Source organism: Myotis daubentonii, chromosome 10, assembly GCF_963259705.1.
Source record: "Myotis daubentonii chromosome 10, mMyoDau2.1, whole genome shotgun sequence".
NCBI lineage: Eukaryota > Metazoa > Chordata > Mammalia > Chiroptera > Vespertilionidae > Myotis > Myotis daubentonii.
This window is the reverse complement of record NC_081849.1, coordinates 12,388,048-12,401,080: the sequence shown is the minus strand read 5'-3', so window position 1 is coordinate 12,401,080 and position 13,033 is coordinate 12,388,048. Positions and strand designations below refer to the sequence as shown.

General features: G+C 41.5%; 1 protein-coding gene across 5 annotated transcripts; it reads right to left on the bottom strand.

Moving 5' to 3' along the window:
• Positions 1-744: 744 nt before the first annotated feature.
• CAV2 (caveolin 2) lies at positions 745-10,510 on the bottom strand. Of its 5 annotated transcripts, none has more exons than XR_009454690.1 (5): positions 10,252-10,510; positions 9,720-9,907; positions 4,784-4,948; positions 3,511-3,558; positions 745-1,821 (listed from the first exon to the last, which is right to left on the bottom strand). XR_009454690.1 is itself a non-coding variant. In XM_059711608.1 (4 exons), the coding sequence occupies exons 1-3, from the start codon at positions 10,399-10,401 to the stop codon at positions 4,798-4,800; spliced, it is 489 nt and encodes a 162-aa protein (XP_059567591.1). In that variant the 5' UTR covers positions 10,402-10,510; the 3' UTR covers positions 746-1,821; positions 4,784-4,797. The 5 variants fall into 5 exon arrangements, 3 of the variants coding, with proteins under 3 accessions (XP_059567591.1, XP_059567590.1, XP_059567592.1); XR_009454689.1 differs by lacking the exon at positions 745-1,821 and adding an exon at positions 2,596-2,732; XM_059711608.1 differs by lacking the exon at positions 3,511-3,558 and having other exon boundaries at positions 746-1,821.
• Positions 10,511-13,033: the final 2,523 nt, after the last annotated feature.

Genomic DNA, 13,033 nt, shown 5'->3' with positions numbered 1-13,033 from the left:
TAAGGAATGGGTACAAAATGTTTTTAAAAATACAAGTGCCTTCTTTTGCTCATTTGGCTATTTATGGGTGCATGGGGATGGGGTGGGGAATTAGGCTGATTACGTTATGGAAGCCCAAATTGTTTTTATTCCTAAAAAATATAACCTGTGCCCTCGCCAGTTTGGCTCACTGGATAGAATATTGGCCTGTGGACTGAAGGGTCCCAGGTTCAATTCCTGGCAAAGACACATGCCCTGGTTGCAGGCTCAATCCCCGGTAGGGGGTGTGCAGGAGGCAGCCGATCAATGATTCTCATCATTGATGTTTCTCTCTCTATCTCCCCCTCCCTTCCTCTCTGAAATCAATAAAAATATATTAAAAAATAACTTGAATATTTTGTATATCCTTATCCTGCTCTCCTTCCTCCTTCAATTCCTTCCCTTGTCCTCCCTATATAATATATACCTTGAAGGAAAAAGATATATTTATTTATCCTGATTTGTGATAAATTGCATTAGCATGGTAATTTTTTTATTGCAGCACTACATAATTTTTAAAAAACAATTCTTAGAGTAATGTGTAACCTTGTAAAAATTCTTTAAGTTATTGTTATCTTAAATAAACATTCTAAAATGACAAAGTTTCAAGCTATAGAAATAGAGCTATTATTATTATTTAAATATATATATTTATTGATTTTTTACAGGGAGGAAGGGAGAGGGTAGAGAGTTAGAAACACCGATTAGCTGCCTCTTGCAGCCCTCTACTGGGGATCGAGCCCACAACCAAGGTACATGCCCTTGACCAGAATCAAACCCAGGACCCTTCATTCTTTGGGCTGATGCTCTATCCTCTGAGCCAAACCGGTTAGGGCTAGAGCTATTGTTTATTTGATTTCTCTGCTATGCTATTTAATTTGGTCTGGATTTAAATGAGACAATGTATGGGCCTGTGTTTTCTAAAGTGTAGAATGCTATAAATACAATGCTTTAGTAGTATAAATTTGAAAATGGGAGATAGGATAATTAAAGAAATAGCAACATTCTAAAATGCTAGAACTACGCTTCCAAACTAGTTTCTAAGTGTTAGTGTTTTATATCCCTAAAGATGTGAAATAAATTTCAGATAAGAGAATTGGGAGTAATTACTAGAATTAGTACATTTCAAACCCCTCTTGCAAATGAAGAAATTTTTGAAGTCAAAACATGACTTCCACCCTAGCTCTGAAATCATCCCAAGTTTTCTTTAATTATTTATTCACATAGTCATTCATTCAAAAATATTGATTGAGGTCACTAACTGTTGGGCACCATTTCAGAATCGCGGGAAACAAAGATGAAGTCATGCTTTTAAATCTAACTAGTAATCAAGTAGGGTTAGTCAACAAGGGTTAGTTTTACTGGGTGGTAAGTGATCATCGGAGTTTGTACAAGATTTTATATGAAGACACAGAGGAGGCACTGAATGCGGAGGAGTTTCAGAAACAGAGGGGTTAGACTGCCAGGAGGAGAAGGGTGATCCTGGCATGGGGGCAGGAAAGAGCTGGGCACTTCAGTGAGGGCTGCAGAAGGGAGTCGCTGCAGGTGACAGCGGGGCAATAGTGAAAGCCTTGCATACATTGTTCAAGAGTCTGGAGTATATTGTAAGGGCAAGCACATGCAATTGATAGTTTTGAGCAGGAAGTCTTGATGGGATCACTTTGTTTTGAGGGGAAGATGGATTGGAGAAGGTCATAGTGAAGGTTAGGAGTGAGGCCAGTTAACAGGCTGTAGCAACTAGCTGGGCAAAAGTTGAAAATAGTAATGGTCATGGCAGTATAGCAGTGATCTTGGTAGAGAAACCTTCAAATAAAATAAATGTTAATTAATTTAAAATATAGAGTAACATTATTTTGGGGGAAAATGTCACAATGATAAAAACTTAAAATTGTTATAAATCTAGGAATCCCTGTCATGAAGAATCAAAGCCATATACACAGTTTCACAATCAACTGAAGAGTGAAAAACGAATGCATTATTTATTATATTTATAGCACCCAGCCCTCTAATTGATAGAAAATCCATGATTTTTTTTAAATTCCTGGACTGAACAGATAGATTGGTTTTTGTATATGTAGCCAAGTCTTCATCTGACTGAGGCTACAGAAAACATGGAGCTAGAAAGCTCCTGAGAGATTTTTTTAGTTCAATCCTTCCCTTAAAGATAAGAAAATTGAGACCCCCGAGATTAAACCATTTGCAGTAGGTGACACACCTCAGTAAAGGCAGTGCTGAGACTGGAATCCAGATGCTTGATCTTTTTTCATTACATTCCAATAGCTTCCCAAGAAAGGCCTCTAAATAAATTCATGGGATGTGGATGACTGAAAAGAGGGACTTTCAAAGTTCTTTGAAACTATAAAGAACATTTTTAAAAGCCAGACACCTGCTTTATTATTAGAAGTTGGTCAATTTTCCAGATAAACTGACAATAAAAATTCTATGCTAAATCAGCAAATACACGTCACATACTCACTTTCCAGAAATAATTTTAGACTCTAGTCTGGCTTCATGGTGCCAGTACCCAAGAACATGTGATTTTATATTGTTTTACTTTCTCATTAAAAAAAAATTGAAAACAGAAATATCAGTTTATTTAGGATTAGGAAGAGACTTTATTTCAGGAAGAAGATAAAATATAATGGGTTTATGAACAAGCTATTCCATACTTTTCATCCAATGATAGAAAAATCAATAGGAGACCTCTGTAAGTGCTGGAAAAACAAAAAATTAAATTACCAATCTCATAATTTTCACCAATACATTCCTGAATAAGCAATAATTCATGTTTTTTAATGCATTATGAGTTTTTAAGAAGGTACTTAGTTAGAACAGAATCTTTATTGATCAGTTCTATATTTAATGTAAGAAAAGCAATGAATGTATCTATGGGTTTTTTAGAAAGTTTATTATGGATATTGAGAAAGTCTCCAAATCACCCACCTTTCACCCCCACCAGCTAAAGAACAAACATGTTTGCACATGTGACCTGGATCAACTTGGTACAAAATTTCAGTTTTTGAAAGCGTTAATAGCAAATCTCAATAAAAATTCACTGTGAAAGTATCCAATGCTATTAAGAAATACGGAGCTCATATTTATCATTTTTAAAAGTTACTTGATTTTTTTATATGACTTTGTGTGTATATTTTGATTTTAAAACTTGCCAAATGAGTGGCAATGCTTTCAGGTAATGATCATAGGGATGCTATCATGGCATAAGGCAGTTTTAAAAGCCTCTTTTGAGGTTACTTTCAGAAAAATACAAGTCTCAGAATTTAATCATTAATTTGCCTTGGTCCCCAATAATATTCCAATAAATCATCCTTTATTTCACCAGTCCTGGCAATGTGGAAAAATAAAATTAATATTTGAATGAAGTTTTGTCATCTATGAAGATATTTAAATGAATGTTAATTCAGGTTCTTATAGTAATCCTGAAATTTGAGCATTTCATACTTTTAAGATGTGTAAATTGTAGTAACTACTCACATCATAGACATCATTTGTGTAAGTTATCATTTTGGAATAATGAGATTTCTAAAACAAAAGCAATGCATAACATTAAAATAGGATTCTACAGTTCACAATGATAAGAATAATTCTATACTGTGTAACAATACTCATGTTAGACAACATATTGAAAGTTTATAGCTGTTAGTGTTTAATTTATAAATAATAGCTCAGTAGCATGGACCCAACAAATTGACAAATTTCTTGGAAGTCTCTCTACATGAATCACTGTGATACTTAAGTATAAGAAATAGGCTTTATTGTAAAATGTTATTAAATAGCACCAATATTACTTGAAGGTAAAGTGAAACATTAATAGGAATGCAGCATACTGGTTTAATTTCTAACCAAAAGAGAGAAAGCATATCCTAAACAAAATAAGAATTGGATACAGATTATTTTAAGATAAACATTACTTATAAAACATTTCAGGGTTTTGCTTGTAAAGTTAGAAAAAAAAAGCCAGTACACTGGTCTTTTACATTCTATTCCCAAAGAAGATATATATGCTTACATATTCACGACAGTGCAACCTCAGCAGTAAAATTCCGGCTCATTCTATATAATTACTCATTCTATATATTAGCTCAACAAGAACACAAATATAATAAAAGTGCTTTAAAGCAATCTGATTAGAGCAACATTTACATTAAGTACAAAATATACAGTAAAAGGAAATTTCTAGTTAAATAGGATTATAGATTAACAATACCTTATTTAAAGGAACACACTTGCATGAATCAATTTTCACATTTGTTTTATTATATTTGATAGCCCCTATCACTACTGTATGCTTTCATTTCTGCAATTTCTAGAATCTTTGTATATCTTATTGCTAAGAATCCCTCTGACTTTATCTGCAAAGGTAACTTAAAAGTATTACTCCCGAAGTAAGAAAAGAAGAAATCCCATATTTTTATGGCGGTTGTGCAAAAAAACCACTGTAGTATTTGAGAGAAATGTATCTTGATCATTATAAATTCATCATGATAAAAGATACACTTTTGTACTAAAGCAAAAAGTGTTTGCCTTTAAAAATAGTGTTGTCAACCTATTGTGTAATTCTGGATATAAAGTTAGATATGAAATCCATGGTTATTAATTATAAAAGCATTATTTGAAAAAAAAATTGCCAATAAACATTTCTAAATGTGTCTGTCCATCTTAATGAGCACAGTGGCGGAATGAACAGAACAGTAGTCGCTTTATGCTGTAACAACAAAGAAGTAGGACAGTATCCAAATCTGCAGACCTGGGACCACGTGTTCAGTCGCGGCTCAGCTGCACGCTGACAGAAGAGAGGAGGCGCCCTGCGCTCACACACAATGGGGCAATGACAAGGTCTGTCACGCTCCTCCATATTGTCTGCACCGAAGGCTGGACCATTAGGCAGGTCTTTACAAAAGGCATTATAATCCTGGAATGGAGGAGGAGAGACGTGTAAGGGTTATTGGTGTTACCAAATAAGGCCATTGGCTCCTGCATATGCGTGAAAAGATATAACAATGGCCTAACTCACCTAACCTTGGCTGAACTTTGGAAACAAAATAAAGTGGCCCACATAGTGACAAGATGCACAGAAGATAAGCTGCTTAAAAACTAGACAGGCAGGGAGATGACAAACAGTAATCTTATTTCTTTGGGTGGTATGCTATCTGAATCAGTAAAACAAAAAATAAACCAAACTGTAAATTTATCTGACCTTCACCCCTAAACATTAACCTGCCTAACTCTTCACATTTCTCTGCGGTTCTAATTCCTGGTAGCCTTTCTTGCTGCCTTATTCCACTTCACTTCCCCTTAGGACAGGCTGTGCTGAATGCCTGTGCGTGTGTTTGTGCTTCTAACATATTGAAACAAACTTCTTAATCCTCAAATTTATAAAAAAGCATCACAAACAGATGCTTATATTTCTGTCTTTCCTACTAGAATCCAAGTTCTTTAAGTGAGGACATTCTTGATCCTTAGTATGAGATGAAGTGAATTTAGCCATCTGTTAACATTTATATTTTTAATTTTTCATAATAATTACATGTACTGAAAAGGATTGTGTGGTATAGTTAAAAGAGCCCTGCAATTTCTTAGGTGAGAAAAACTAGATGATATTGAAATTATTTTATTCATGTGCCTTTTCTTGAAATAACTGCATATTCTCATATTCCTCTGAATACGGTTTGTCTCTGTCACCCTCTGAAGATTGATTCCTGCTGCAGTGGTGCTCTTAGAGCACATGGGGTGTTTGTGAATTCTCAGGCCTTGACGGCAGCCTCAATGGAATTTTTATTATTACCTGGGTGGGCACAGGAAGTGGGATTGATTTTCTTGGCTTGCTTTTAAAATGTGACTTAAGTAAAGGCCTATGGTACTTATTCCAAAGAGAAGGAAAGATCAGGCAACTGTCTGGTTGCAATATTTTTAGAATACTGAATTATTCATATTGACTGTTTACTATACAGATTATATTTACCTTGTGTTTTGTTCTAAGTACTAAAGACTTGAAGCAATCTCGAAAGAAAATTAATTACTAGGTGTTTCAGAGCTAAAGAGTTGAATAGAAACTTGAATGATGGCAACGTTTGGCTTCTTATTCCATTAGTTTCTCATTTTATGTATGGCTTTGGGTAAATTACTACAAATTGAAGTATGACTTGGAAATCTTAGAGACTGGCTATCAGGATTATGTGCCCTTGAAATGTCCAAATGGTGCTGTCATTATAATAAATATAACTATTTTGAAGTCAGAATGAAAACAATTATAACAAAATAATCTCAAATCGACATACTACAAGGCTTAAGTTTAGATCAGAAAACTTCTTAATCAAATCCACTTCATTCAACATATAATTAGCTTGTCTTTCTTCCTCAGGCTAAGATATTTATCATCTTCATAACTTGTTAGATTTCCATGTCTTTAGAGGGAATTACGCTCGGGACAAAAGTGGATTTTCCAGTTCAGCAGACTGCAGTAGCCCACACTTGAGGACCTTAGTTCATAGGACGTGCTGAACTCATTTTGATGTTATTTTCTTTAAGTTGTTGTTCTCTCACTTTGGATCAAAGAATCCAAAGATCCTCTGATATCAAACAAACTGTTTCCTCAACGTCCTAGATAGTACCCCTTCAGAAGCTCCAGGCAATTTGGAATAACCCAAAACTTGGTTGAGGCTCAATGTGGCCAACCTAAATACTTCTTCCATTTAAAAAAAAATTGATTTAGAGAGAAGAAGGGAGAGAGAGAGATGAGACTAGGGATCAAACTCTCAACCTGGGTATGTACCCTGATGGGAAATGGAATCCAGCACCTTTTGTTGTATGGGATGAAAGTTCCAACCAACTGACCCACACTGGCCAGGGCCAAAAACTTCTTAAATAAATCTTATAATTTATAAGAGTATATATTCCTCCATTGGATAATAAAGCTCTCAGGGCAGAGACTTTTATTTAGCTTTGTATTAACAATAGTGTCATGCAGATTGAATTGTCATAGCAATTTGCTTTATTAAAAAATCTTCCGGAAAATGAGACTGATACTGCTGCATTCCCATCAGAGGAACCAGGTATTTGAATTGTATTCCAGCAAATATAAGGGGTAAGAGAGCTCCAGCCAACATTTCTTGGTATGATTTACTTGTGATCAATAATTTGCAATCGCCAAATAGTGGCTACCTCAGCCTGAGCGTGGTGTGGAATCAAACCAATTCCCTGGATCCTAATGGCCTGAACTCTGGCCTGGGATACATCACCAGACTGAGTTCAGGGTTGTTGTTTGTTTGTTTGTTTGTTTGTTTGTTGTTGTTATTATTTTCACTTGTTTCTTTAAAGAATTTAAAAATCAGACCCGTTGTGATGATGTGTTGTTTTCATAGTTTTGGTCACATACTCCCTATCAAAAGAAAAAAAAGAGAAAGAGCGAGGCGAGAGAGAGAGAGAGAGAGAGAGAGAGAGAGAGAGAGAGAGAGAGAGAGAGAGCGCACAAGCTTACTCAAATAGGTTTGATATTCTCTAAGGTCTCTAAAGATTAATCTACTAGTATTTTATCCAGGTATAAACTAACTTTTAAGCATTTTTGTTTGAAGTGACTTCTCTACTTGCAATCAAAGCTGTCTGATGACACATGTATGATGGTTAAATATTAATGTCCCACATGAGTGCAATCTGAGAAGAAAGCTGAAGTTAAATAATACATTTCATGCGGCTGAAAAGGAACTGGTTTGATGATACATCATACACAAAAACCCCTATGGTGCTCAGGACAGCCAGGTGGAGAGAAGCATCATTTGGATAATTGTAGTTTTACTTATATCTTTCCACCATTTACAAAATGAAAACCTTTTTGTTTTCAAGTCTTCCGCAAGTGCTTCAGGAAAACCTGGCTTTGTTGTATAAACATGGCACTCTACATTTCCAAATAGCTTCACAGCCAATGTTTCACAATATGCAGTGGCTTCCCAGTTTTTCACATTTTTGAAAGTGAGAAAACTAACACAGAGGTTAGATGACTGGTTTTAGTTGACTAGAAATGCGAAATTTTATATGCTGAATTTTAAAAAATCCATGAATTGCCCCGGCTGGGTGGCTGTTCGTTTCAGCATCATCCTTTACACCAAAAGGTTATGGGTTTGATCCCTGGTTGGGGTGAGTGTGGGAGGCAACCCATCGATGTTTCACTCTCTCATTGATGTTTCTCTTTCTCCCTTTCTCTTTCTCTACAAAATAACAATAATAAGAAGAAACAACCACGAACATATCCTTGAGCAAAGATTAAAAGCAATCCATGTGCTAATGTCCGAATATGAACTAACTATACATCTGGCCTTTGTGGATCTGCTGATATATAAAGGCAAAGGTTTTCATTCCCTTAGCAGTCTTCCGGCATTTTCAACATAGTTCAGCTGTTTACAGTCTTTAGTGATCAAACGGAATTGATGTTCATTCTTTATCCTTTGCCTATTTGGTGAGTTTTTATTCACCCTTTTTAGACTCTTTTCTCTGCTCACATAGCCTTCCCTGTGCCTCCCGCCTCCTCCACAGATTTAAGTGAGTTTTCTCTGCATCCACCTCTGTACCCAGCCAGCTGCCCTGCTGTGCTGTGAAGAAGCTGAAGGCAGACCCTGCATCTTTCTCATGCCAGGCCCCATGCCCGGCACAGGCTAAGCATTCAGTAAAGTTTCTTGGTTGAACTAAACAGCTAGCTAACTGACTGAAGAACTTGATTCGGATGGTAAAGGGGAATGGAGACTAATTTTGTAACTTCTAACAAGGAACACACTACAAGCGAGGGTGCAGCAATACCAAGTGATTAGGCAGGCATGGCAGCACCTGGGGTTACATATTTGACCTGGATGGCCCTAAAGCACAAGCTTGGCAACTGTTGCCTCTCAAATAAAGTGGATATCTTTTAAAACAACAACAAAACATCTTGGTAAAATGTGGCATTGTCCCTTAAAACTTTTTGATACTTGAAACTGTTCTCCAAAGCTTTATGATGCATTTTGAGTGTGAATAAAGTTACTCAAAGTATCCTATCGATGTCCAGTGGGTTTGCTGTATGTATTTTCCCTGTAACTGGAATTGTTGTTCCGAAGTGAAAAGGGAATCTGGAGACCTTCTCATTTCATTATCCTGCAGTTTGAATTTTCATTCATCTGGTCTCATTCTTGCCATTTGCCCCTGGCAGAAAGCAGGTTGTACACCCTTTTCCAGTGATCCTGTCACTGGCATTCTGCTCAGAGATCACTTTTGCTTTACCCCAAGCATAGGTGGTGACTGCATACGAAGTGATGAAAAAAACCTAAGAGCCCTGCCCCAAACCAGAGGTACAAGTCCCAACACAGCCAGAGACAGAGCAGCCTGTGGCAGGGAACTTGGCCTCCAGGTTTCCACCTCCACAGGCGGCTGGGGGACATCCCCTCTGTTTGCACTCCTAACCCAGCCCACACCGCTCCTCGCCCCCGGCCCCGCCCCCACCCCAGGATTCTAAAGGAAGCACAGGCTTTGAAGGCCCCCCCTTCTCGCTAGGGTGACAGGAGCTGCTGTGAGTCCCGCCCCCCCCCCCCCCCCCCGCATGCCAGCCTGGGAGAAGGGGCGGGCAGGGGGCAGGTGGCAAAGAACATTCCCACGTTTCAAAAAGGTGGTCCACGCCTCCCCCACCCCCGCCCCACACACACACCCGGGGTGCCCCTTCTCACCAGATGTGCAGACAGCTGAGGGTGGCAAAGAGAATCCCCGCGGCAAAGGCCAGGGGGATCGCCAGGAACAGGGTCAGGAACTTGTAAACCACGAATTTGCTGACCTCGAAGAGGGCATGGCTGCAGATCCACACGTTGTCAAAGGAGTGCGTGGACTCGGGCTCTGCGATCACATCCTGGAAGTCCAGCTGCGGGACGGGGCGCGGGGATGCGGAATTGTCACCAAACCTGCGCCCCCGGGACCCAGGAGCCCTCCGGGCGGGGGGAGCAAAACGGGGGGGCTTGGCAGGGGTGCCCCACCTTCTCCTGGGGCCAAGGTCGGCGCCCAGAAATGTGGCGAAGAATTCCTGGCTACGCAGGCGGCCCCGTGGCTGGTGGTTCTGGGTCCCCGGACCCGCGGGGCTGACCCAGTGGCGAGGGGCGGGGAGGGGGCAGAGGTAAGGGGAGTGGGGGGTCCCGCACCCCCTCGGCCGGGTGGGGGCTGGGGCGAGCCTCAGGCCCAGGTTTTGATCCCCCCTCCCTCGGGCTTCACCTTGAGATGCTCGTTGAGCTGGTTTGGATCCCGATCCGGGTCCGAGTCCGCGCACTTGGCAGGGTGGGCGTCGTCGAGGCCGCTGTGGTGGCTGTAGGCGTCCTCGTCCATGAAGAGCTGGACGTCCGCCTTCTCGGTCTCCAGCCCCATCGTGGCGCTCGCTCGGCGCGCGGCGGCTGCACCCGGCTGGCGAGGCGCGGCTCCGGCCCGGCCGCCCTTCCCTTCCCTTCCCTTCCCTTCCCTGCCCTGCCCTGCCCTGCCCGCCGCCGGCCCCGCCCGCCCGCGCCTCGCCGCCCCTGCGCGGCCCTTCCCGCCGCCGCTCCTCCGGGCTCCGCTCCGGCTCCTTCCCCCGCCCCGGCCCTGCGGCCGCCCGAGCGCCGCCCCGCGGATGCCCGGAGGGCGGGGCCGGACGCCGGCACCGTGGCTCCCGCCTCGCGCCCCCCCCTCCCACCCCGTCTCCCCGCCCGGACGCGGGGAGCCGCTCCGCCCCGGCACATCTGGGCCCGCCCAGGCGGCGGGGCGCGCCTCGGGGACAGGGATGGGGCCGGTGGCCTGGGCCGCCGCGGGTGCTGGAAGCGGGGTGCGTCAGGCCCGCAGGCTTTCCAGGGGCGATGGGCTTGCAGAGGGCTCAGCTGGGGGTTAAGAGCGGAAATGGCACCCGAGGGTCTGGCTTCGTCTCTGCTGCTCGCGGTGTGAGCTTCGGCCCGTCTGGGAACCTCAGCTGCCTTCGTAAGACGTGGAAGCAATGATACCTGCTCACGGAGCCTTCGCGTGAGACTAAATGAGTCAATTCATGTGAAACTCGTACAGGGTCCCAGACACACAGTAGGCTCCTCAACCGCGGTGTTCATTGTCGTCGCACTGGGAGAGAAGGAGCCATCCACCTGGTTGCAGGCAGCCCCGCAAGTGCCAGGGGACCTGCAAGCCCATCAGCTACTCAGCGCGTCCGTGCCCACAGTGTGTGAGGGTTTGGAGTTGGGTAGGTGAGCCTCCTGTCCCTAGGGGTTTGCACCTTCAGACCCGGAGGGAAGGTCTGATTCCCCCCCACCCCCATCCTCTAAATTATAACTCAAGTTTCCTCTGAATCAGAAAACCCTGTAAAAAATTCCTGGCAGTCGCTTCTGGAACTGCTTCGTGGGAATCAGGCAAGCCGGCCCCTAGCATAAAAGCCACACTGCAATGGATGGACCAGTCTGCTGACTACTCCCGCAAAAGCTGGTAGAAGGGAGGGGATGGAATGTTCATAAAGGGTCTAAAGGTCTGGTGGGCTTAGGTGTGTGTTTGGAGAGGAAAAGGAGTAGTAAAAACTGCCAAAAGCTAAATAATGGGTTCTAGACTTGAGGGGGTGCCTGCAGCTTGCTCAGAGCCGAAGACAAGTGGGAGCCCGCTGAAGTGTTGATGAATACAGTGCATTTGGAACTTGCTGTACGTTCCAAATCCTCTTGTGTGAACTGGATTTGAAGAATGACCTCTTCCGAAAGAAAAAGTCTATTTTTGAAACAATAACAATTATAAAAAAAGAACACGACTTGAACTGGAAAAATATTTTGGAGCCAAACCTTAGAATTTCTAATAATTAAGTAAAACGTTGACCTACCACTACGGCTGCGTATGGAGGGCGGTGTTGAACTCTGTAGAGTGATACACTTGGATCTCATGCTTTCCCGGCCCCTGCTTTTCCAGGGGTGGTCCTGCTTACCCTTTCCCTTCTTTCTTACTTTTCTTCCCCAGTTTTATTTATCTTTGGTCAATTCCAAAGTGATGAGTTAGGCATTCTATTTATTGCCTTTTCTGTCCCTCTCTACCTCCTCCATTCACCCAAGAGGCAGATTCTGAGCGTTGGGAATGTTCTAGAGATTTTTTCCCCTCCAACATCTATTTAGCAACGTGAATAGAAGACTTTAATCCATAAGGAAAGCTGTAATATCAATTACCAGGACATGGAAAAGAAGTGAGATTACAGCTAACTAACGTTTTGTAAAAATTTAGTTTTCTTTAAATTATAACATCAGATTTTAAGATGTTTCATGCAAAGAAGAAAGTCATTCCTGAATGCTAGAGTGGTCTTAGGCAGTGGCTGAGAATCTGGCGCTAGGACTTCTTTCCTTATTATTTTTTTGTCCTCTGATCACATTTATATTCTAGTGGGATTAGTCAGACCTTTGCAATCATTTTCACAAGTAATTGAATTATTATTATTATTATTATTATTATTGTTATTATTGTTATTTCAGGTGATGGGTTAGGAGGACAAAGGTGAAATAACATGGTTTTAATGACAGTTTAGATTACAGATTTATTTGTAAAATGATAGCTATCTATGAAAAGTGTCTCTAAAACCTAAGTTCAAAGAAACCCATGTAGGTTTGTTGCATGTAGCATAGAATTTAAAAGAGTAGGATGCATGCATGAATTCATTCATTTACCAATTCTTATTGGTAAATGAGCACCCTGCCCCCACTCAGTGGGTTTAGTCTGTGTGAGGTTCTTATTTTGATGAAATTCTTGTCCATTTCACCATTTTAATACATAAGATTTTCAAGAGGAACTATCGAAGTGATTTTTCTTATCCTATTAGTAAACGCTTAAAAAATGTTAGCTACTGTTGCTCTCAAGGAGTTTAAACCAGTGATTACCACAGCAAAGGGTATCCTATCTTCGCTGACTGGAGGAGAGATCTACAGGAAATGGAGAAGAGAGGAGGTGGGAGCTACATGTCTGAGCACACTCTAGTATCTCTCTCCAAATAACTCCTCTTTAATTAACAACAACAACAAAAAAA